This window comes from Protopterus annectens, chromosome 10.part0 (assembly GCF_019279795.1).
Source record: "Protopterus annectens isolate FY-2018-M chromosome 10.part0, PAN1.0, whole genome shotgun sequence".
NCBI classification, from domain to species: Eukaryota; Metazoa; Chordata; order Ceratodontiformes; family Protopteridae; genus Protopterus; species Protopterus annectens.
Window position 1 is genome coordinate 1,426,706,789 of NC_056744.1, and position 25,152 is coordinate 1,426,731,940.

The 25,152-nt window shown below is 40.6% G+C and overlaps 1 protein-coding gene across 1 annotated transcript in view; it reads right to left on the reverse strand.

Moving 5' to 3' along the window:
- Positions 1-230: 230 nt before the first annotated feature.
- The window catches only part of KIF14 (kinesin family member 14), a 2,369,812-nt gene continuing 2,344,890 nt past the window's right edge, over positions 231-25,152 (reverse strand). The window contains exon 30 of the mRNA XM_044086046.1: positions 231-634. Within this exon, the coding sequence (XP_043941981.1) occupies positions 258-634 (377 nt within the window). The 3' untranslated portion in view covers positions 231-257. The remainder of the gene's footprint in view (positions 635-25,152) is intronic.

Consider the following 25,152-nt stretch of genomic DNA (forward strand, 5'->3'; position numbering starts at 1 on the left):
TTACCATATGATGATGACTATATATCACAAAGTGACCATAAGTAAAAATGCAACAAGCAAACAATCACCTTAAGAAAAATTCTGCAGGAAAACCTAAAAAGATGATGTGAATATTGAAGATAGACAGCAAGAATAATTCACTTCAGAGTCTTTTCAGATGCACAAAACATTCTTAGTGACCCGCAGAGTGTGAATGTTAAGTGCAGCCATTTTATTTAAGCCCAGTGAAAGTCATCAGAAGAAACCATATCTAAGTTTCAAGTTTCTGACACAAATTTATAAATATGCTTTGGAACTATTCTGTTTCTTGAAGATAATCCACTGCTGTCTGTTTCATGAAGTTTTCTGTTGTGCATTAAATGATGCCCACTATTATTCAGGGAATCCTCAGGAGTATCCTTTACTCCTCCCAGCAGCTGACTTAAAAAGCTACATACTGACTTTGCAACAGCATCAAGTTTGGCTAAATCAGTTTTGCTTCCTTCTGCACCAGAGTTGCATATGTTGGTTTGTGTGCTGCCTGTCGTAGGCTGGAAAGTACTAGGAAATGAATTAAATCCATCATTCAGTCTTCTTGCAATGCAGCAAATGGCATCAACACAACCTCTGAGCTGACTAATGTTTCCAGAAGATCCTACAAATACCAGAGACACAAAATAACATTAAACACTTACTTACTCAGTTTCACATCATCAAAACAACTGTATTGCAAACATGTACGCATTTTTTTAATTTCACTGTTAAACATCCATTCTATCATTTACAAAGTCCTGACCAAATAAAAAGTATTATTTGACTCTCTTACTGGTCAGCATTATCGCCTTTTTAATTAATAAATATTAAAATTGACTTGACTTACTCTGACAGTTGTGTGTCTTTGTTAACATCCCTGATCATGTGTGTTTATTTTGGAAATGGTATTTCCTCTTACTTTGCACTGTATCCTTGATATGTGAAATGTTCTTTCTAGCTGGCCTTGAAGCACATCTTAGTTATGGATTTGATTTTACCAACTGCCATTATTTTTGAATTACTTATCTCAACAATTTAGGACACAGTAATATCATCACAAAATCACCATTATCTGTACTGTATGCCAGATATTTTATGTATCACCAGTTATGGTCTGATACAATTTATAATCTCATGTGCAAACCTAAGAATTTATTTGATTTCAACTGAATGTAGGGTGAAGCTCTTAATTTTTAAGTACAGAAAAACTAGTCTCACTTCAACACATCCTTCTCACATAAATGGTAAACGTAAGTTTCATGGCCAGCTTATAAATGTTCTTCAATTTCCAGTATTTAGTTTCTATTCTCAGCTCTCCATCTGTTATGCATGGTCATCAATGAGTGTGTTCAACACTGAATCCCAATACTTTCGAATATTCTTTCTTTCATAAAAATAAAAGACCTGACATAGAGGCTTTTATGTTTGTATAGTCGTGAGATGAGAACATTAGAACCTTGTCCTGAACCAAGTGAGTAAACTTTGGTTAAGTAAATAACTAGTCAGAATTAGACAATACAATAAAAATTAGGAAACTTCCATACAACTGGTCAACACTACTGGGTTTACACACTTCATCAAACTGTCACCCACCTAATTACAGGGTATTTTGGACTATGTTGCCTTGGTAGCCTAATGGTTAAGGTGTTTGCCTTACAACCACAAGGTACAGGGTTTGAATCTCACAGGGGATGATTTTCTAGGCTTAAAATGGCTTGCAAGGGCAGTTAGCCTAGTACTAACTTATGAACCTATGAACCTATGCTTCTGGACTATAGAGATGATGCATGTGCAGATGAGACTCTGCCCTCAATTATTATGTGATGGCAACAGTTTACTATCATTTAGATGAAATTCGCAACATATTTGAGTCATTTCATCAACTCATATGTCTGAAATTGTGAACATCGTTTTTACCATATGTCGAAAATGGTAAACACAACATTCGAACCAGTTTGAATGTTGCTTTAAAATTATTGATCAAGTCAATAGCCAATCACTTCCTTGCTTTCGGTTTTACGCATTTGGAAGGATGTGGTTCACTGTTTTTACCAGTCATCCATGTGATTACGTGATTTTGGAATCCGCATCATAAGTGTCGTTCAACAAAATGATAGTAAACCGATGGTAAAAGTCAATGCTGTCTTCTTACCAGTATGGTGAAATGTTAAATCCAAACAAACATATGTTTGAGATTAGATGTTGTCATTCTTTACTCTTCTATTGTCAACAGATTCCGTTGAGAGAAAGGATCAGAAGTATACACTAAATATTGTCTTTCCAGCATAGGGATGGGGGAGACTTAGGTTATGTTTGTATAACCATGGAAGAAGTATGATTAACAGAGAATGGGGTATATGTCCTCTGTAATACTATAAGCAGTAGTAGCTTGCCCTGTTCAGAGTTAACAAGAGAAAGGAGGGTGGCACATTCACACTGACCGCCGTGATTGATTATAATTGTACAGGTTTGACAAAGCAGTGCTCTCTCAGAACAAAGACAGCCTGATAAAGATATTTCAGTGATAAGAAACTACCATAACTGAAAATGATTTCTGGAAGCTCCGAACAGTAATAAAATAATTTCAACTGGGAATTAGTGATGAGTGAGCCCTATGTGTTATTACATTTTGCCAACTGGGTAGAATCTTGCTGAGGTAGAAATCCTTTCCCAGGGTTGAAAAAAAGAAAACACCGCTTCAATACACTAGTAAAGAGAAAGAAAGTTACATGTGAGAACAAAAGTATACATGAAGAATAATGCAGTGAACTTGTTTTATTATACAAAGATTTGAACAGTAAATCACAGTGTAAGGAAAAATTATCTAAATGACAGATACCAAAACTATCAGGAATGCAAGCTACAGAGTTCTAAAAATACAGGGACTAACCCTGTTAACCCTATAAGTGTGAAAAGCATGCATCCCTTCATTATTACTAAATTCATTTGGTCAAAATACTTATGCTAGTCCTTTTGGCAAGGCATAATCTCAGGATTCCAATGGAGGGTTCAAGGAGCCTAACAGGATTCTCTTAGTAATGTGTCATGCTTGAGGGCATCTTGACGAAGTCAGGTAACCTTGCCAAAGTAGCAATGTCTCTTTTCCATTACATGTGCTACATGCCACTCCAGTAGATTAGAGGGATAAAGCCCTGACTACAGCACAGTTGACTTCAGCTGGGGGATCAGATGACTGAAAGAGGGGACTGCTCATCACGAGGAGCGTAAGTGGTTACATGGGTGTTCCCAGCTATGAACTCTGGCAGAGGCTAGTGACATAGTTCAAAGAGGGTAAGGATGGTGGGCATCACCATGCTGGGAGGGGGAGTGGCAGCTAGGACAAACCTGGAAAAGAAAGATGGAATGTAGACAGCCAAGAACTCCTAGATGCCCTTAGACACTGGGTAGCAAGGCCATAGGATAATGTCCCAAAATGTGTGCTATATATTTGATCTTTAGCTGTACAAGTAATTCAATCTGGCTTACTTGGCAGGGGAAATCATTGTACAATACAAAAAAAGAATCTAAGAATTTAGCTGACTTAAATATTGCATCTGACTGTGCAACTCAATTGCTCAAATCTCCTTTAATATTTTTGTCAGCTGAAGACATATTTAGAACAATCTTACTGAATAAATTGCATTCACGTTTTGTGGACGTTTGGAAACTCAACAGTTAAAATGACATATGGTTTATTAAAACAGCTAACTTGATGGAAGTGTATGGCCATTTTCCTAGCAGTGATCCTAAAACCATCTCAGGGCTACAAGATTAGAAGCTGATGTATTTTGTGACAAGTCTAGGTTAAGAATATAACAAGGAATCGGCTACTTGAATAAACAAAGGTGGAGTGGTTCCACAGGGCCTCTGTGAAAAAAGAAATGTCCTTTTAGAGGGTGGCAGAAGGATATCACAGAAAATACAGTCGTGTTATATTCCTTATAACAGTAAATTGAAATGTTGATTTCATTTTTCTCTCTAATGGCTTCATCTTGTTTGTAAGTACTTTTGTTTTCAGCTGGTTCAGTCTCACAAAGTAGTAAATGCAAGCTGCAGACTACCAGCCAGTGTAATATTTCACCACTAGATGGCACCAGTCACAAGATTATAAAAACAGCAAGCTCTAATAGGTAGAATTGCATGATCTCCAAATACACATACAAAATCATCCCTATACTCTAAAATAAGTAGGCACAGGTACAAAATGAGCAACCCCAAAACCTGGCATCAGCTCAAAGTGTGTCTGGAAATGTTTCATTAAAGTATAAGAATGCTCTGTGATAGGCATCAAACTTTGTTCTCTTCAGAGTCTTGTAAAGAACATAACCTGGAAAGCTTACTGTATTTTAAAAGGACAAGCAGCAACTTATCTTCCATTAACTCAATACATACAAAAAACAGCACCCACAAGTCTATTTTCTCCTTTACAAGATAGAGTCAAAAGCTACATATTACTTTAACATGCACTTGCGCATATTTCATTTATTTTTTTGAATTTGTTAAACCGGGTAGAGCACTGATTCTATTTGACCCATTTCAGTGCCAGCCCAGGGAAAACACAATAGATACATGACATTACATGCAGAGCAAATGACAATGCAATATATACATATATCATATACAAAGTGACCATAGTTGCTTTCAGGGTATAAATGCAATAGATAACTCACATTATATACAAACAGATGAAAAAACATAGAATATACTTGCATTATACAGAGTGGCAAAAGAATTGGCACGCTGAAAGAATCACAATCAAAAATACAGTAAGAGCAGGGTATGTAGACAAAAGAAGGGAATGAAGAGGTTACGTTCTGTGACCAGAGAGATAGCAGATGGCATTTTTCTACAGTCTTAAAACGTGCTTTTATTTGTTAATGGAAAATGGGGTAAATGAAAGACCTTTAAGAAAAGAAGAGAGAAATTACAGTTTGGGACCATGGATTGAGAGAGCATGGTCTGTGCAGTGAAGCCTAGTCTGGGGGGTTTGGAGGAGAAGACATGAGTGGTTAAGATGTCTAACATTGTATATTGGGGAATCTCTGAAAGTCTGGAAGCTAGTCGAGGGAAGGTGTCATTCTTGTTAAGTCTAAATAGTGAGAGGCAAGTAGAAAGCATGTTATTTCACAAATAGACAGTTAACATTTTCAGTGGTTTTGCAGTAATGTTCATTTCCTGGGGAGAGACTGGTGAATCTGCAAATGGCATCTGAAAATGACTGCATTGATAGATATATTTCTTTTATATTCTAGATCAGCCAGTAAGATATCTTTACATATGGCATTTCTACAGGGTTTGGATAGAAAAGGGTGGTATACTATTAGCCCAGAACAGGAGAGAGTTGATTTTTTGTGTGTACAGTTCAAGTGGAGTTAGAAATTTAGGAAGAGGTCCAAGCAAACCTCTAGGTATTTGAATGAAGTGACATTTTCAACAGTGTTATTAAGATGATGAAATGTTTTTAGAGGCTTGGAGATAGAAGTGAGTTTTTGCCTAGTGACAAAAAGCATTTTTTTGTTTTAGAGGAGTTTAGCAGTAATTGTTTAACACTGACCCATTGAAAAAGGGCATGAAAATCAGACTGAAGCTTGAGTTCAAGAGAAGAAACACAATGGATGGAGCAGTATAGGACCATGTCATTAGCACAGAGCATTAGAAGATCGTGGAGTAAGTCATAAGAAAGTTGTTAGCTTAGATAGAAAACAGGAGAGTTGCAAGAATAGATCCTTGGAGGATGCCCTTATGCAAAGGCACTGATGCAGGGGTTGATGACATGAAATTTACTAAGAAGCGGTGTTTAGACAGAGAGTTTTTGAATCAGGGTAGTGCGTCATCATTAATGCCTATTTCAGTGAGATGGTCTAGGCAAACTGAGTGATCAATAAAATCAAAGGCTCTGGTAAGTTCAATAAAAATTGCTCCCGTAATTAGGCCCTTGTCCATTTCAAGAAGAATGCTATCACTGAGTGTTCAGATAGCAGTGGATGTACTGCAATCAGACCAAATGCCATGCTGCTTTTCAGAGAGAAGGTGGTATTGGTTGAAGTACTGAGTGAGTTACAAATAAAGTAAATTTCCCATAATTTTCCCTAAGGTAAAGAGAATAGAAATGGGCAAAAAGTCTGATGAATTGGGGGGTTCTTAGGGAGAGGTTTCACAATGGCATTCTTCCAGATATTAGGCATAACATTAAGTGTAATACACAGGTTGCAGATGTATTTCAACATCTCTACAGTGACAAATAAACCATGGGTGAATGTTGTCAATACCAGGGGAGCTATCAAGTTTAATCTGTTCAACCACAGGCTAGATGTCTTTGGATATGATAGTTCAGAAGTAGAATGAAGGGATGTATGGACAGTGTTAAGTGCATTTTGGGACTGGCTAGAGAAAGGGCTAGGAATGTTGCTGAAATGACAAAGGAAATCAGAGGCAGAAAGTTGAAAGGATGTGGAATTCATGGAGGGAAGGCTCTTCTATACTGTAAGATGGTTGACCTCTTTCCAGAAGTTTTTGGGTGATTTTATTAATGAGGTTTGGTATGATTTCAACAAGTGAGTTTTATGATGACATATATATATAGGCAGCACAGTGGTGGAGAGGTTTACATTGTCGCATCACAGCTAGATTCTCCAGTTAGATCTTCAGCTGGGGTGTCTTCTACGTAGAGTAGGCCTCCCTGCATTCATCTGGGTTTCATCCAGGTGCTCTGGTTTCCTCCCACATTACAAAAACATGTGTCTGGAACATTTCTCCCTGGGCCTCTGCTGAAAATGGGTTCTGTCTCAATTGGAATTTCCCAGTAAACAAATGTTACATAAAATATAACTTACTTGGCAAGGTTGCATAGCTGTGTGTAGCACTGCTTGTTTATAGTAGCAAGAAGTACTTTCCAAGAATGCCATGCCTTGTAGTGGAGTAGTAAGAGCTTTAAGTTCATAGGTTAAGCAGATGTTTGGTTTAGGTTTGTATAGTCTGTGGATTACTGGGAAGCAGGAGTTTTGCAGGTCAGTCAGTGTACAGGTTTATTTATTTATTTGCAGTTGTTTAACCAGGATAGTCCATTGGGCCTAAAGAACCCGTTTTCAACGGAGTCCTGGGGAGAAAAGCTCCACATACAGATAATACAAAGATTATAGTCCACATACAGATTATACAAAGGTTATGTTACGCACATAGTTTACATGAGAAATTAAAAAAAAACATTGTAGAAATTCTGGTTATAAGTAGACCAAAAAAAAAAAAAAAATTTTTTTAAGATTGCAAGGTACAAATAAGGAGTTATATGCTAGAAGCCAGCATGAATTTGCTGGTTAGGTTTTGAGAAAAAGGAAAAGAGGAGAAGTGTTGGGAGTAGAGAGTAGGTTATGAGGGATGTGTACAGGAACATTCCCAAGAGGATTTTAGATGAGAGTGTAGGGATTTTTTAAAGGATGGTAGGTTGGTAATGGTTCGAATGCAGGGGGGAAGGGAGTTCCATAGGCGTGCTAGTGAGAAGGACAGGAGGTTTTGTCCAGGAGGGTGTAAGGGTCTGTAAACTTCTATGAAGTTTTGATTATTAGATCTTAGAAGTCTTTGAGTTGTTTGCATTTTGAAGGTAGATGAGAGAGAGGGACAGAGGGATGGCTGGAAAATGAGTTTATGTGCATAGGTGAGCTGAGTGTAGGAGAGGTAGTTAGGAAGCTCTAGCCAGTTGAGTTGGAGGAGAGGTTTGCAGTGATGGGTGGATAATTTGTTACTGGTGGCGAATCTGGCTATTTTATTGTAACAAGAGGACAGCTTGGTTTTCAGAGAAGATTGTAGGTTTGTAAGAAGAGGGGCACCATAGAGAAGGGAGGGAAGGAGAAATGTGGTAGAGAGAGTAATTTTGGTAGTTGAGGTGAGGAACCGATTGTGATGGTAGAGCAAGTCCAATTTTTGGTGAGTTTTTTTTATATTTAGTAGCAGATGGGAGTTGAATTTGAGCTTGTCATCAATTTGGACACCCAGTAGTTTGGCTTCAGATACCAGCTCAAGAGATGTGTTGTTTTGGCTGGTGATAGTGAACAGAGATCTATCAAAGTTATTTGTTTTGGAGGGGGTAAATATCATATCTAACCTAAACAAACTAGCAACCTGCTACAATAACATTGCCCGCTTCGCCACTGGTAAACCTTTTAGAACCCATCACTGCCTTAATCTGAAACACTTAGGCTGGCTGGAACTACAAAACTATCTTATTATCTCACAACTCACAATTGCCCACAAACTACTGTACCAACCTAATAACACCCCTATTCTATCACAACTTATACTCCCTTATAACAATCTCACCTCTCTTCGTTCCTCCTGTAAACTTATGACCAAACCCATAAAGGCCCATAACGTAGCTGGTGACTCCCTTTTCACAAACACTGTTGGCAGGGCATGGAATTTGCTGCCCAAAGACTTAACTTTAATCTCATCCCTACCTCTCTTCAAAAAACAAATCAAACTGTACTTCCATAACCACTGGCTTTGTTCCTGTACTACTCCAGGGTAACTTCCCTCTCCCCACCCACTCTGTACCTTTAACCCTTCTGTTTGCTTAATATTTAGCATCTACCCTGCTTCTTCACCCTTGCTGTCCTACTATGCTCTCTCACCTCCTCTTGACTGTCTTCCTTCTTTTCCTCTCTCATTTCCTGACTCCTGTCCCATCACTATTATTTATCTCACTTTCTCCTTCTACTTCTCCACCCCTCTGAGCTTTAACCATTATCTCTATGGCAAATGCCATATTGCACATCCTTTATGTACTAGGTAAAATTGTTTTGAATCTGATCGAACTTATGCATGATCTCTAACTGTTTGAGTTCCATAATGTATGTTGATTTAATTAACAAGTTGATGTTTATTTCTATTTTATTGTATGTTTTTATTAACAAGTCTGTTCATTTATGTTTTGTGTGGAGCTTTTCTCCCCGGGCCTCTACTGAAAATGGACATATATCCAGCTAGACTAGCCCGGTCAACAAATGTAAAATAAATAAATAAAATAAATAAGTTTAGTCTTAGCAGCATTGAGTGCAAGATGGTTGTCTTTCATCCATTGTTCTGTGGTGGTGAAAGAGTCTTGGGTGAGTTTTAGAAGAGTTGGGATAGAAGAGGAAGCACAAATGATTGTGGAGTCGTCTGCATATTGAATAATGTTTGCAAGGGGGATAGAGTGGTAGAAGTCATTAATAAAGATATTGAAGAGGAGCGGACCTAAAATAGAACCTTGTGGAACACCTGTAGGAGTGTTGAGGAAGGAGGAGGTGGCTTTTTTCCATTTGACGGCTTGTTGCCTATTAGAGAGATAGCTAGTAAACCAATGTAGGGAAGAGGGGGTAAGGTTTAGGTTAGATAGCTTAGTAAGAAGTAGGTTATGAGAGATAGTGTCGAAGGCTGTAGAGAGATCGAGTAGGATGGTAGATACAGTGAAGCCAGAATCTCTTGCTTTATTCACTGTTTCAAGGAGGGATAGGAGAGCGGTCATGGTGCTATGATGGGGTCTGAATCCGTGCTGTGTGGGAGTTAATAGATTGTTGTCCAGAAGATGGGGAAGGAGCTGTAGATGGATACATTTTTCTAGGACTTTTGAAAGGGGAGACAGGATGGCTATGGGACGGAAATTGGTAATGTTAGTATTGTTACCACCTTTGTGTAGCGGAATGATGTAAGCTTTTTTTCCAGATTTGAGGAACAATACTTTCTTGGATAGAGCGGTTAATTAGTATGCTCTATGCTAGGTGAGTAATTCTACAGCAGTGTTAGTGTCAAATGAGCTCAAAACTGGTGACCAGTCAATTAAGAAAAGAGCAGATTTAAGTTTCTTAATGTTATTCTGAGATTTACTACAGGAAGATGTGAGCTTTAGGGCTATGTTTACAGATGGATGATGGATATGAATACTAATAGGGCAGTGTTCACTGAAAGATGGTGAATGGATGGTGATGTTTTAGAAAACAGAAGGTTTGTTAGTTAATACGGTATTTAGGATGGAGTAGTGATGTACTGAGGTTGGGTCTAGTAGGCTGAGGTATGAGCTAGGTGAGGTTGAACTGTATTAGAAGATTATTCAAGTAATTGAAAATGGGACAAAAGAGGATGAAATTGAGGTCTCCCAAGTATTATGAAATTGTGGTATTTTTGTGGACACGTTATTTCTTTTAGAAGGTTATTTAGTTTGGAGAGTGAGGAGGCAGATGGTAGATATGCTACAGTGAGATATAGTTTGGTATTCTTGTGGGAGGCAATGGATACAAGTAGCCAGTTATAAAAAGAAGTTATGTCTTACCATAACGTCACATCTGTATTGTTGATCCTCGTTCAGTCATTAGGCATGGGTATCGGTTCCAAGCTCGGAACCAAGCCAGCCATTTTCCAAGCTCGCGTCAGCTTCAAACTCTCGAGCTAAACTCTTACCCACAATCCCCCTCTCCCTGTTACCTCAGATTGAGTTTGCAAGTTAAAGAAGGTAGTGGCTACCTCTAGTCAAATAACCTAAGAGAACTGGATGGTGAGATCCACTAGAAACCACAGGAGGGGGAAGGAGGGAGGGTCGTAATGACTGAACCAGGATCAACAATACAGATGGAACGTTATGGTATGGCATAACTTCTTTATCTGATATTGTTAATCCTTGTTCATTCCTTACGTATGGGACAGAGTCCCCAGCTACCTCTATTCCTGGGAGGCTCACATGGAAGGACATTCCTGAGCACCATAGAACCGAAAGATGCTCTTCCCCTGGAGGCCAAATCCAATTTGTAATGATTGATGAAGGTATGAGGCGTAGCCCAAGTTGCAACTGCACAGATGTCATGTAAAGAAGCTCTGGCATGGAAGGCAGCAGAAGTTGCCACCGAACTTGTTGAATGAGCTTTTGTGGTAGTAGGCAATGACATATTACGTTGTGTGTAAATAAAGGTCACACAGTCCTTCAACCATCTAGCTAATGTGACCTTAACAACAGCAGATTCTAATCTAGGTCCAGAAAAGGCCATAAATAACTGGTCAGATTTATGAAAGGGTTTAGTCCTGTTTAAGTAAAAACTGATTTGCCTGTGTATATCTAGGGTATGTAACACTGTCCTCTGTTTGAATGATTGGGAAAGAAAACTGACAATTCAATGGCTTGATTAATGGACATTTCAGAGATCACTTTAGGCAGAAATAACGGATTAGTTCTCAGAGACACTCTAGCTCTATGAAAAATCAAGAATGGACTCTTGATACATAAAGCTTGAAGTTCAGAAATATGTCTGGCAGAAGTAATAGCGACCAAAAACAAGGTTTTCCATGACAAATACTTGAGGTCGCAAGAAAAGGCTGGTTCGAAAGGTGCAACTGTCAGAGCTTGTAGACTAATGATAACTCCCATGGTTGAATAGGTTCTCTAAAATGTGGCTTCAGATGATTCACACCTTTTATGAAGGTCTTGCACAACTTATGGGACATAAGAGAAGAATCTTGGACGCCCTCATGAAAATTAGAAATTGCAGCCAAATGAACTCTAATGGTAGAGGCCGATAGACCCGATTGAAACAGGTCGGCCAGATAGTCTAGTATTATCAACACTGGTGCTGAAAAGGGTTCTACTTGTTTATCTTTCAGTCAACAGGTAAATCTTTTCCACTTGCTCAGATAAGTAATTCTAGTGGAAGACTTATGAGAAGCAATGAGAATATCACGTACTGGTAAAGAAAGATCATTCTGCCTGGCAATCAAGGGAAGTGGAGTAGCCAAGCCATGAGCTTCAGGCTGTTCAAGTTGAGATGAATCAGGTTCGGTGGGTGTGAGATCAACTCCGGGATTGGATGGAGCATCCGTGGTCGATCTAGTAGGTGAGGCCAAAGGAAGGGGAACCAAATCTGTCAAGGCCAATATGGTGCTATGAGGATCACCTTGCTCTTCAACCACCGGGCTTTCTTCAGAAACTGGGGAATGAGGGGAAAGGGTGGAAATGTGTGAAGAAGTCCCGAGGGCCAATCATGGACTAGAGCATCCCTGGGTGACTGTCCTGGAGGGGGAATCAGGGCGAAGTAGTTGCTGCATTTGTAGTTGGTCGGGGATGCAAAGAGGTCGCAGCAAGGACGGCCCCAGCGGTGGAAGATCTCCGCTGCTATCAAGGGATTCAGGGACCACTCGTGAGGTTGAAGAATGCACCTGCTGAGTCTGTCTGCTATCACGTTGGAACTCCCGGGAATGTGCGTTGCTAGAAGAAAACAGTTGATAGCCATTTCCCATTGCCATATCCTCATGGCCTCTTGACAAAGGGGGTAGGATTTGGTTCCACCTTGCTTGTTGATGTACCAGAGCACCACCATGTTGTCTGATTGAATCATAGTTGTCCCAGATGGCAGCAGGGGATGGAATGCTTGCAATGCCAGAAGTACCACCCTCAGCTCTAGAACATTTATATGCAGATGGGCCTCCAGTTGGGACCAAGTGCCTTGGACTGTCTGTCCCTGACATAGCCCCCCACCCCCACCCCATCAGGGAGGCGTCCGTGGTCACTGTGGCCTTGGGTTGCTGGGGGGAGAAGGGGTGAGACCATTGTGAGAGATTGTGTGTAATCCACCAATTTAAATCCTGTTTGCACCTGTGAGTTACTCGAATCATGGCTGAAAGAGGATGCTCAAAAGGATACCATTGGGTGAGCAGCAGCCATTGTAGAAGCCTCATGTGAAACCTGGCCAGGGGAAAAATGGTGATGGAGGCTGCCATGGAACCCAACAGCTGTAGAACCGAGTGAGCCGTGGATTTTTCCTTTGAAAGGATTGGAATTGGTTGTTGCTTTATCCTTAAAATTCTGTGCTCTGGAATAGCAGCTCTGCAGTTTTTTATGTCCAAGATAACCCCTATGAATTCTGTCAGCTGAGATGGGGTGAGATTGGATTTCTGCCAGTTTATGGTTATGCTTAGCTTTTGAGCAGCGAGGAGAGAGTATGCCAGGGCTTTTTCCACTAGATGTCTGGTGGGGGTGGAAATGAATCAGTCGTCTAGGTATGAAAACACCTGGAATCCTTGAAGTCGCAAGTGAGCTGTGACAACTGCCATGCACTTTGTGAACACTCTGGGGGCTGTAGAGAGTCTGAAGGGCAGTACTCCGAACTGGTAGTGACTAGCTCCCGCACGGAAGCGCAGAAATCTTCTTGATGGCCTGTCCACCTTTATGTGGTAGTACGCATCTTGAAGATCTATAGAGCACGTCCAATCATCTTTTTTCCAAAAGCGGGAGGATAGACTGTATTGTGACCATCCAGAATTTTTGTACTCTCACAAACTTGTTCAATACACTGAGATCCAAAATTGGTCTCCAGTCCCCGGTTTTCTTTGGCACCAAAAATAGTCTTGAGTAGAATCCGGATCTTATCTGGTCTGGAGGGACGATTTGGATGACTCTTTTTCTTAGCAGCTTTTGTATCTCTAGTGCTGCTTCTTCCCTTTGACTGGGTGGAATGTGGGGAAGATTTTTTGAAGGGACGGGACAAAGATCGAAGGGGATATGATAACCTCTGGTTATGATCCTTTGTACCCAAGAATCGGTGGTGATGGTTAGCCAGGCAGAAGGGTACAAGGAGAAACGTCCCCCAACCACCTCCAGAGGAAAGGAGTTGGGCCGCTCTTCAGGAGCGCTGGTAGGATAGACCAGGGAAAGAATCCCTGGAACCCTGGTTACGAGGTCCCCCTCTGCCCCGAAAGGAGCATCTTCCCTGTGAGTTTCCCCCTCTGCCTCTGGGGGAGAACTCAGCCTGTGTGTCAAGGAAAGGACCATGAGATTTCTTGAACCATATCTTCCCACTCTTTTGGTTTCGGGAAAAAGCACGTTGAGGGGAAGAATAACAGACATCTACGGCAGAAAGGGTCTTACCGTCCTGTTCACATCTGGCCAGTGTGCTTTTAACTTTGGGCCCAAACAACGAGGAGGGCTCAATGGGGGCATTAAGAAAAGAAGACTTAAAGGGTTCCGCGAAGTTGCACAAGCGCAACCAGGCGTGTCGTCTCAAGACCGCAGCTGAACCTGTTGCTCTAACTGCTCCTTCTGATGCATGAGATATCAGTCACATAGAGGAGTTATATATAGATTCAATGGTGGCCAGCTGAGAGGCCACTTTGTCACGGTCCTCATCAGACACGGCACCAGCCAAGGTTTCAGAGAGCTCAGAAACCAGATCCCTTTGAAGCCTGGTGAAATGTGCCATATAATTCAGGGACCTGATAGCAAAGGTCACTGAAGCAAAGGTGCGCTTCCCTATCCTATCCAGGCCCTGGGACTCTTTGTTAGGTGGATGGACAGTCTGGCTTTCTTCTTCTGCCAGATCCTGTTTTCTTGCGACCGCCACCACCAAAGCATCCACAGGAAGACCTTTGGACCAATAGGGATCCAAAGCAGGAGGGGACAAGATCTTATCTGACCTCCGGGGAATAACTTAAACGGTATCAGGAGCCTTCCAAGCATGCTGCACGATGAGCCGGACAAAGTTCATCGGTAGGTGGAGTAACCTAGGAGGTAGGGGGCCGGGTGCGCAAGGCTTGCAGGAACACAGATTCCTCAGAGGTTGGATTAGAGGACTGCCAGTCACCTCTCTGTTTCAGGATTTTGAGGATATCGCCAAAGGATACCTCACTGGGTGACCGAGGGGATCCTTTCCCCTCATTGAGATCTGTATCTTCAGTGAGGGACTCCTCTGTGGAGTCCATGTGCTTCCTCTTACACGAACTTTTCCGGTGGACCTCCTCGGCAGGAGAAGCTGGAGAAGACAGCGGAAAAGGGGATTCCTGAGGGAATATGTCCTGTGGCCCTTGCACCCAGAGTCCGCTAGATGCGACTTGTGGAACCAGTGTACCAGAGGAGGGCGGAGGTATAGGCAGTCCAGTATCACCAGCAGCAGCGAAAGCCTTCTCCCATCAGTTGGAAGGCTGGTCCACCCGAAGAGGAGTGTATGTCTAGGGCAGGGGTCACCCCTCCCCTAAGTGGCTCAGCCTGCCGACTCAGAGTCTCTGGATGGCTGTGGAGCAGCAAGTTATGTGTGTCACAGCTGACATCCTGGGTCGTAGCAAAACTTTCCTGCCATGAAGACAACTGCGGTTCCTTAGTGAGATCCATAAAGGGGACTGCAGAAGGGGAAGACTGTGCTATATCCATGGACTTCAAAGGCAATGAAGGAGGAGAATAAGAAGGGGTCTATGGAGATGGGTGATCACCTCCCAAGGAAGGGTAGCTCCTGAGAGGTGGGATACCTCTGGCCAAGAGTACCTGGTCCACAAGATGCAACACATCATGTTCGGAAATGCTTCTAAACAGGCCTGTCCACAGAAGAGGCAGACTCGGTGCCCATCTCATCAGATCGCACCGAGGACAACGGTGTCGAGAAAGACTGGACTACGGTTGTCTGCACCAAAGAAGTCATCGGTGCTGAGGTCATTGTCTGCACCGATACAGGGATCGGTGCCGAAGTGGATGTCGGTGCCGAAACTGGAACCAACAAAACTGGAGTCAACAATAAAGGCCTCTGTTCCGAGGAAGATCACCGATTATCTATAAACTTGCATGGAAAACAAACACACACACAGTGTTTATCTTTATCAGTTCTGTCTGGTCCAGTTGCCTTCTTCTCCACTGACTGCATGCAAACCCAGTGTGGAGCTCCTAAGAGGGATCTCTTTTGGTTTGGTCACTGTTTCTCAACTGTATTATTTCACTTGCTCCAATCAACTTTTTTTTCTATATACATTATCATTCTGTACTTGCAAGTCATTACTCCTTCTACCCTGCCATTTAGTTTTCAGCTCATATGTTCTCTGATGCAAAGGGGAACTTATTACACTGATGACAGTGTAAGAGTTATCCAGACAGCCATGGTAACTTCTGTGCTGCTAGCGTTGCCCCTTTTTCCTCCTTCTACTGAGGGAGGACTGTCATCATTCTAGTGGTCTAAGGATCTGGCTTGACCCTTCCCAGACTGGAAACATCTATATTTCATTATGGATCTTAATTGTCCACAGACTGTGGAACTACTTGACACACTTCATCACTATGATCTGCTACATTCTGGGTGAAGGTTATTCGGGCCTTCACCAACTTCCTCGTCAGCACTCTGCTGTGTCATCACAACCTTGTGGTTCTTACAGTCTTTAACATTTACAATGATGATTAGCTGATGATGAGTAATTTCAATGCATTGGAAAAGGGCCCTGGGTTTGCCAAGGTTATTACCCCTGCAACCCATAAAATGGATGATCTTGGCTTACTATTTCTTTGAGATGTAAAGACCTCTAATTTGGTGGAGGAACAAGTCTTACGGTTTGACCACATCTTAGTCCACTTTGTTCTCAAAAGATTTCATATTGTGTAAACTTTGCCTTGCTTAAAGGTATGCGAGCCATGGTTTGACTGACAGGAGGACAATGGTTGGAAAGTCACTGGAGGCATGGAGATTTTTAAAGTAAAACTTAATTTTGTGGAGTATTATACTGATTACCAGAGTGAAATTTCTTGTAAGATGTCAGCGTTTCTTTCCAGGAAGACCTCAACAGCAGCTAACCATCAGATTATGCTCGTTTGAGGGATGAAGAGTCTGTCCAGCCCAGCTTACCTCACCATTGTAAAGGCCTTTTCATCTCAGTAGCACCCCCCCCCCCCCAAAAGCTAGTTATGGCAGCCTGGATGTGCTGGTTTCAGATATTTTCTTTTTTTAGCTTCTGTTACACTAGTTCTAAGAAACCATCTTTGGTTTCCAATATTTTCCATACTTTCTGCCCCAAGTACTTTTCTTGGCAAAATTATCAAGAAGATAGCTTATGTGATACAGGTCAGGCATATTTTTATCAACCAGAGAAAAAGTTGTGGACAGTAATTAATACAGAGTTGAAAGATTTTATCTGGGAGAGAAAAAGAGCAAAGGTCACGTAGGCTAAGTTAATCCTTCCAAAAGGACAAGTTGGTTTAGGATTACCTGATTTGAAGGGATATTTTGGAGCTACACAGTTAAATCTCTCATACATAACACAAACAGAAAGCTATAATTCAAAGTGGAAAGGGACGATGATGAAGTGGGGGGAATTCATGAAATATGGAGAGCGGGACTTTAGATGCAGATCTTTAAAGAGAATAACATTCAGAAAGTATTCTAAGAACTAAGCCAACATAAGAATGGAGAAAGGAAATTTTGCCAATAAGGATGACTATAATTAGGGATAAAGAGAATAAAAAAGAAGGGGCTGGAATTTACTGGCAAAACAACCAAGATATTTGGGGCAAATGACTTGCGAAAGAAAGGTAAGAGAATGGGAAGTGACCAAGAAGACATTTGGACTGCAGGCTAGAGACTGCCTTCCCTAGCAAAGATTGATATCGGAGTATAGACAATGAGAAAGGGAAGGGACAGGGGACTCCTAAGTGAAAGATGTGTTCTGTTAGAGTTTTTAGCTGAATCTAGAACAGAAGCTGTTGTTAGAATATGGATAAATAACAGGGCACATAAAATATTGCACAATAACTATAGGAATCAAACAGGGAACGTTAGAAAAGATTAGGACGAGAGACTGGTTAAGCAATTCACAAAGGAAACAATGAGAGAACATACAGTGGATATAAAACGTGTACATAGCCCCTGTTAAAATGCCAGGCTTTTGTGATATTAAAAAATGAGACCACAATAAATAATTTCATAACTTTTCCCACCTTTAATGTGACCTATTACCTGTACAATTCAATTGAGACACAAACAAATCAGTTAGGGGAAAAAATATAAAAAATAAAAAACGTACAATAAGCTGGTTGCATAAGTGTGCACACCCTTAAACTAATACTTTGTTGAAACACCTTGTGATTTAATTACAACATTCAATCTTTTTGGGAACACACCTGCCATCAATTAAAGAGACACTGATTAAAATAAATAAATAAATAAAGTTCAGCTGTACTAGTAGAATTTTCTTGACATTTACTCAGTTGCCTGCTATAGCAACACCATGGTTCGCAGACAGCATACAAAGCATCAAAGGGATCTCACTGTTGAAAGGTATCAGCCAGGTGAAGCGTACAAAAAAAATTCCACAGCATTGAATATACCATGGAACACAGAGAAGACAGTCAACAAAAAGTGGAGAAAATATGGGACAACAGTGACATTGCAAAGAACTGGACACCCCTCCAAAACTGATGAAAAGACAATATGAAAACTGTTCAGGGAGGCTGTGAAGAGACCTATAGCAACACTGAAGGAGCTGCAGGAATTTCTGGCAAGTACTGGTTGTGTACTGTGTGTTACAACAATCTCCTGTATTCTCCATATGTCTGGACTATGGGGTAGGGTTGCAAGATGGAAGCCTTTTCTTACACAGCAAAACATCCAGGCCTGGCTAAAATTTGCAAAACAATAAATCAAGACACCCAAAAGCATGTGGGAAAATGTGTTATGGTCTGATGAGACCAAGGTTGAACTTTTTGGCCACAATTCCAAATGGTACTTTTGGAGCAAAAACAACACTTCGCATTACCAAAAGAACACCATCCCCACAGTGCAACGTGGCGGCAGTATCATGCTTTGGTACTGCTCTTCTTCAGCTGGAACTAGGGCCTTAGTCAAGGTGGAGGGAATTATGAACAGTTCCAAATACCAGTCACTTTTGGCCCAAAACCTTCGGGCATCTGATAGAAAGCTGAAGATGAAGAGGAATTTCAACTTTCAACAATGGCCCCAAGCATACATTCAAATCAACAAAAGAATGGCTTCACCAGAAGTAAATTAAAGTAATGGAATGGCCCAGCCAGAGCCCAGACCTAAATCCAAATGAAAATCTGTGGGGAGAACTGAAGAGGGCTGTGCACAAGAGATGCTCTCGCAATCTGACAGATTTGGAGCGCTTTTGCAAGGAAGACTGGGAAAATACTGCCAAGTCAAGATGTGCCATGCTGATAGACTCCTACCCAAGAAAACTGAATGCTGTATCACAAAAACCTGGCATTTTAACAGGGGTGTGTACACTTTTTATATCCACTGTATGTATGGCACTAGAAGATTTACAATTTTTGCTTAGAAATGCCTGCATGGGTATTTTTGTACCCAAAGCAGACTCAAAATAATGTTTTCTCAGGTAGACAGCAAATGTTGGCGTGTGATGGGAAACAGAGCTAACTGGGATAAAGAAGTTATATACTTACCATAACATTCCATCTTTGTCATCTATTTACATTCTTCCTCAGTGGATGGGCTCATATCCGACTCGGCCATTACGGTAGCGCGTGGCCAACAACAAACTCTCAAGCTCCTTTCCTACCCATAATGCACTATGCCTGTCATCCTTCAGATCCTATTTACAGCTTGAGAGAGAGGGAAACTATAAAAGGATTGCCATAACTGGAGTTCAACACGCAGATCATATGGTATTCCTAAAAGTCTCATTCCTCCATAAGTCATATGTGAGAGATGGAGGGTGGGGAGTTGAGGAAGAATGAAAATGAATAACACAGATGGAACATTATGCTAAGTACATAACTTCTTTATATGATGATGTCAATTTTCATTCATTCCTCAACAGATGGGACAGAGTCCCCAGCTACCTAAATTACAAGATAGACTCTAAGAAAGGATATTCCTGAGTATAGTTGAGACAAAGGCCACTCTTCCCCTGGAGACCAAACTAGATCTAGTTGGTAATGAGTGACAAAGGTATGAGGATTTGACCAAGTTGCAGCTACACCTATATCATCCATGAATGATCTGAACTGGAATACAGTGGAAGTAGCCATATAGCTGGTTGAAGGAGCCTTTATTGGTTTTTGTAAGGGGAGATTCAATTTGCTGTAGACAAATGTTATATAATCTGTCAAACATCTGGCTAGAGTTACCTTTGTAACTGATTTATCCAACTTGTTACGTGCAAAGGAAACAAACATCAGGTCTGTCTTTCTAATTTCTTTTGTTATGTGCAAGTAGAAATGTAATTGCCTATGAACATCCAGTAAGTACAGTATATATTCTCCTTTATTTGAAAAGTTTGGGAAGAATATTAGCAAGTTAATGGTTTGGCTAATGTTAGATTCTGATGCCACCTTAGGTATGAAGGAAGCATTGGTATGTAAAGTAACCCTATCCTTGTAGAAAATCAAGTATGGGGGCTTAGAAGATAATGCTTGAAATTCTGAAATTCTTCTAGTAGATGTAATCGCAACTAAAATAATTTTCTAGGTCAAAAATTTTAAATCACATTTAGCTGCAGGTTTAAATGGAGAATGTGTTAAGGCTTGCAGTACCTAATTTAAATCCCCTGGAGGTATGGGATCTTTATTAGGAAGTCTAAGTAGAAGGGCATCTTTCAAAAAGGATTTGCACTATTTAGAGGAAGTCAGAGAGGAATTCTAAAAACCCATATGAAAGTTAGAGATGGCTGCGAGTTGCACTTTAATAGGTGGTGAATTAGCACCCTCATTAAATCAACTCACTAAAAATTTAAGAACAGAATTAATCGGGGGCTGAGAAAGGGTCTACCTGATTCTGCTCTGCCCAATCTCATAGAGGGTATATGGGATGATAACAGTATAGAATGCAAAGGTGAAGAAAGCATTGGTTGCCTGGCTACTAATGGAAATGCGGAAAGCATACAGTCAGATTGAGATTTGAGATGTCCGAGTAAACCATGCCTGTCAGGTGAGATAGAATAGCTAAAGTAGGATCCAGAATTCAGGGTGGGTACAGAAGATGAGGCCAAAGGAAGGTGAACCAAATTTGTCAAAGCCAGTAAGGTGCAATGAAGATAACTTTGCTTTTTAACCTGTCTGCTTTCTTAAGGAATTTGGGAATTAAAGGAGTTGGGGATAAGCATACACAAGACTGGGGGACCAATCATGGAGCACAGCATCCCTTGGTGACTCCCTCGATGGGGGTATTAGAGAAAAGAAGTTGCTGCACTTGTTGTTTAGGGGAGATGAAAAACATTGCAGCAAGGCTGGCCCCACTGATGGAAAATCATGTCTGTCACTTTGATCTGGTGCCTCCTTGTCTGTTGATGTACCAACTACCAACATGTTTCCATCTGGATTGCAATTGTTCTGAGAGGTAGAGAACTTTGGAATGCTTGCAATGCCAAAAGCACCACTCTCATTTCCAGAACAGTAATATGCAAGTTGGTTTCTTCGGGGGACCAAGTGCCTTGGACTGTCTTCCCCAGAAAATGCCCCCCACCATTGAATCTGGGAATGTCTGTGGTCACTAGGGCCTTGGGCTGAAGGAGAATGAAAGGATGACTTTGCAACAATTGTTGTGACTGCATCCACCAGGAAAGATACTTTTTGTGTACCTGAGTTATTGAGAGAGAATTGACCATTGTGTTTATAGCATCCATTGCAGAATTCTCATATAAAATCTTGCTAAAGGATCTAAGATTACTGCTGCTAACATTGATACCAGGGCTTTCAGGACCAACCGGGCTGAAATTCTGGTACTGCAAATTATTTTCTTGACCTGATTTCTTCTTGTTTGTACTCTTGAAAGATGAAGTGAAGCTACTATTGACACTGTAAACAATAAAGGCACCAGGGGCCAAAAAAACACCATAAGCTCCAACACCGGGAACAGACCGTTGACTTTAAAGTAAAACAAAATTGCGAGATAAAAAAGAAACTTTAATTAAATACGTTAAGCGCTTTCATCCTTTCTCATAAGTGGGACTTCTTCAGAACAAAACACACAAATTAAGATTCTCCATGTAAAGAACAATAATCAACAATCAAGTCATTCCATTAATTCTTAACAATTAAAGGGACAGTAAGTATAAAACTTAATTGAGATAAAATCATTTTGTAAAAACAGTTTGTTAAAAGACTAAAAAAAAAAAAACATAAAAAGACATAAACAAAATATATTTAGCATACCCTTATATATGAAAATGTTTATCTTCAACATAAAATATATCCTTTAAGACCACTATACTTGACCTAAATACTAGGTTATAAGTCTAAGGTCCTCTTCTTCAATACGGTCAGAAGAGATACATTTTCATTAATTCCTGGTGGACAAGTGGAATTTAATTTAATTATCAAAAATAATCCCTTAATTTCAATTTCCCACCACCCTCCCCTTGGGTTTTGTGGTACAACTTCCAAAATCCTAAACTTAAATTTAGTGAACTCCTGGCAATCTAAAGTGTGCTTGTAAAGTGAGGTGTTGATGTTTGCTCTGGAAATAGCATATAAGTGCTCATACATCCTTTTCTTAAAGTTCTTCTCAGTCTTCTCTACATAGAAACACCCGGGTCTATATTAGAAGATCGACATTTGAAAATGTCGAGACACCTTTACATAACACGAAAATGTCGAACTCTAAGTTTGTCGAATGGCCAAATCAACGATTTCTTTCAAAGGGAAAGAAATCAGTTGACAGTTCTGTCACACCTGCCCTTTCCCCGACTGTAGTGTGGTCCCGGAGTTAGAATATTTAATTAGAGGGGTGCGGGGGCCGAAGCCCCTCACTTAAATACGTTTGTTTTTATGTGATGTTGTTTGTTGGCCTTCCGATTTCTTTCCCTTGGAAAGAAATCAGTGATTTGGCCATTCGACAAACTCAGAGTTCGACATTTTCATGTCGAGTAAAGGTGACTTGACATTTTCAAATGTCGATCATATAGTATAGACCCAACACCTACAGTTTTACCAAACAGCAATGTATATCAAACCTTTGATGTTACAGTTACCTTTACTTAACCTAATCCAATGTGAAGTCCCTTTAATATTAATTGAATCCACATCAAGAATAAAGGGACATTGTTTACATGTTCCACACTTGGTTGTTCCTTTCCAAGGCAAGGGGCATTCAATATAAGTATGTTCAAATAAATATTTGAAATTCCTCCCTGCTTTGTACACAAAATGAGGTTCATGACCCAACACTTCCATAATATCTGGGTTACCCTTAAAGAAAACCCAGTGCCCCTAATTTCTTTGACACCAGCTCCATACGGAATAGCCACATTTCTATTATAGTTCAAACCTACATCCTTATTTTTAAATAGTTCAAATGAACTTTTGTCTCCTAAAAGAGGTTTGTATTTAGTTCTCCACCCTAAAGAAACTTTCTCACTAATACACCTCATCAGACTTACAGGATAACCTTTGTTTTCGAACATTTCCATAATTTTATTAATTTCTACTTTAAAATACTCAGTATCAGAACACATTCTGGCTGCTCGGACCAACTGACCCCTAAAGATGTTTCTTTTTGTGTGTCGAGGATGGTTATTTTGTTAATCCAAATAATTGTTTGAAAAAGTCTCCTTTATGTAGATTTTGGAAACAAAAGAACCCTTATCTCTATCTTAAAGTTATATCTAAATAATTAATGGTGGAGTCCAAAATAATTGAAGTAAACTGAAAATTTGATTTAACATTATTAAGGTATTCCACAAACTGTGTTGGTTTCTGTGTTGTTTCTTTCCACAAAATAAAAAATATCATCCAAACACCGAAAATAGGAAAGACAATGTTTAGAAAATGTGGACCAAAAATATATTTAGATTCTCAGGCATAGAATACTAAATTGGTGTATATGGGTGCGCAACTAGCACCCATCGTCACCCTTCTTATTTGCTTAAAATATACCACTTTGAAGGTGAAGAAGTTATTCAACAAAATAAACTCCATGACACTCATAATGAAGTTCACCATTACCTCACTAAAACTACTAAGACTTTGTATAGCTTCACAGAATAATTCCAACCCGCCGTAATGGGAACAGATGTAAATAAATCAACATCTACTGTTGAAAAGCAACAACTCTCACAATATCAATTTTTATTAATTTTAGATAAAAAAAAAATCCCAGGAGTCCTTTAATAGTAAATGGAATCTAGGGTATTTTTAAGAAGCCTATCTATAAAAACTCTGAGGGAGTGGGTAGAACTACTGTGTGCTGAGATCATCTTCTTTCGGCTGTTCCCATTAGGGGTCGCCACAGCAGATCATCTGTTTCCATTTCTTCCTGTCCTCTGAATCTTGCTCTGTCACACCGACCACCTGCATGTCCTCTCTCACCACATCCATAAACCTTATCTTAGGCCTTCCTCTTTTCCTGTTACCCGGTAGCGTCATCCTTAGCATCTTTTTCCCAATATACTCAGCATCCCTCCTCAGCACATGTCCAAACCAACATAATCTTGCCCCTCTGGCTTTGTCTCCAAACCTTCCAACCTGGGCTGACCCTCTAATATACTTATTCCTAATCCTGTCCACCCTCATCACACCCAGTGCAAATCTTAACATATTTAACTCTGCCACATCCATCTCTAACTCCTGCCATTTTGTCAATGCCACTGTCTCCAACCTATATAACATAACTGGTCTCACTACCCTCTTGTAGATCTTCCCTTTCACTCTTACTGGTACTCATCTGTCACAAATCACTCCTGACACTCTTCTCCACCCACTCCATCCTGCCTGTACTCTCTTCTTCACCTCTCTTCCACACTCACCATTACTCTGAACTGATGATCCCAAGTATTTAAACTGATCCACCTTCACCACCTCTACTCTTTGCATCCTCACCATTCCTCTATCCTCCCCCCTCTCATTCACACATATATTCTGTCTTAGTCCTGCAGACCTTCATTCCTCTTCTCTCTAGAGCATATCTCCATCTCTCCAGGGTCTCCTTCACCTATTCCCTACTCTCACTACAGATCACAATGTCATCTGCAAACATCATAGCCCATGGGGACTTCTGTCTGATCTCATCTGTCAACCTGTCCATCACCATTGCAAACCACTCTTACATACTTCTGTGACCCACCCGACTTCCTCATACAATAACACAACTCCTCTCTAGGCTTTCTCTAAGCCTATAAAAACACAATGCAACTCCTTCTGACTTTTCTCTGTACTTCTCCATCAACACTCTCAGAGCAAACATCGCATCTCTAGTGCTCTTTCCCAGCATGAAACCATACTGCTGATCACTAATCATCACGTCCCTTCTTAACCTAGCTTCCACTACTCTTTCCCATAACTTCATGTTGTGACTGATCAGTTTAATCCCTCTGTAGTTACTACAGCTCTGCACATTACCCTTATTCTTAAAAATCGGTACCAAAACACTTTTTCTCCGTTCCTCAGACATCCTCTCACTTTCTGAGATTTCG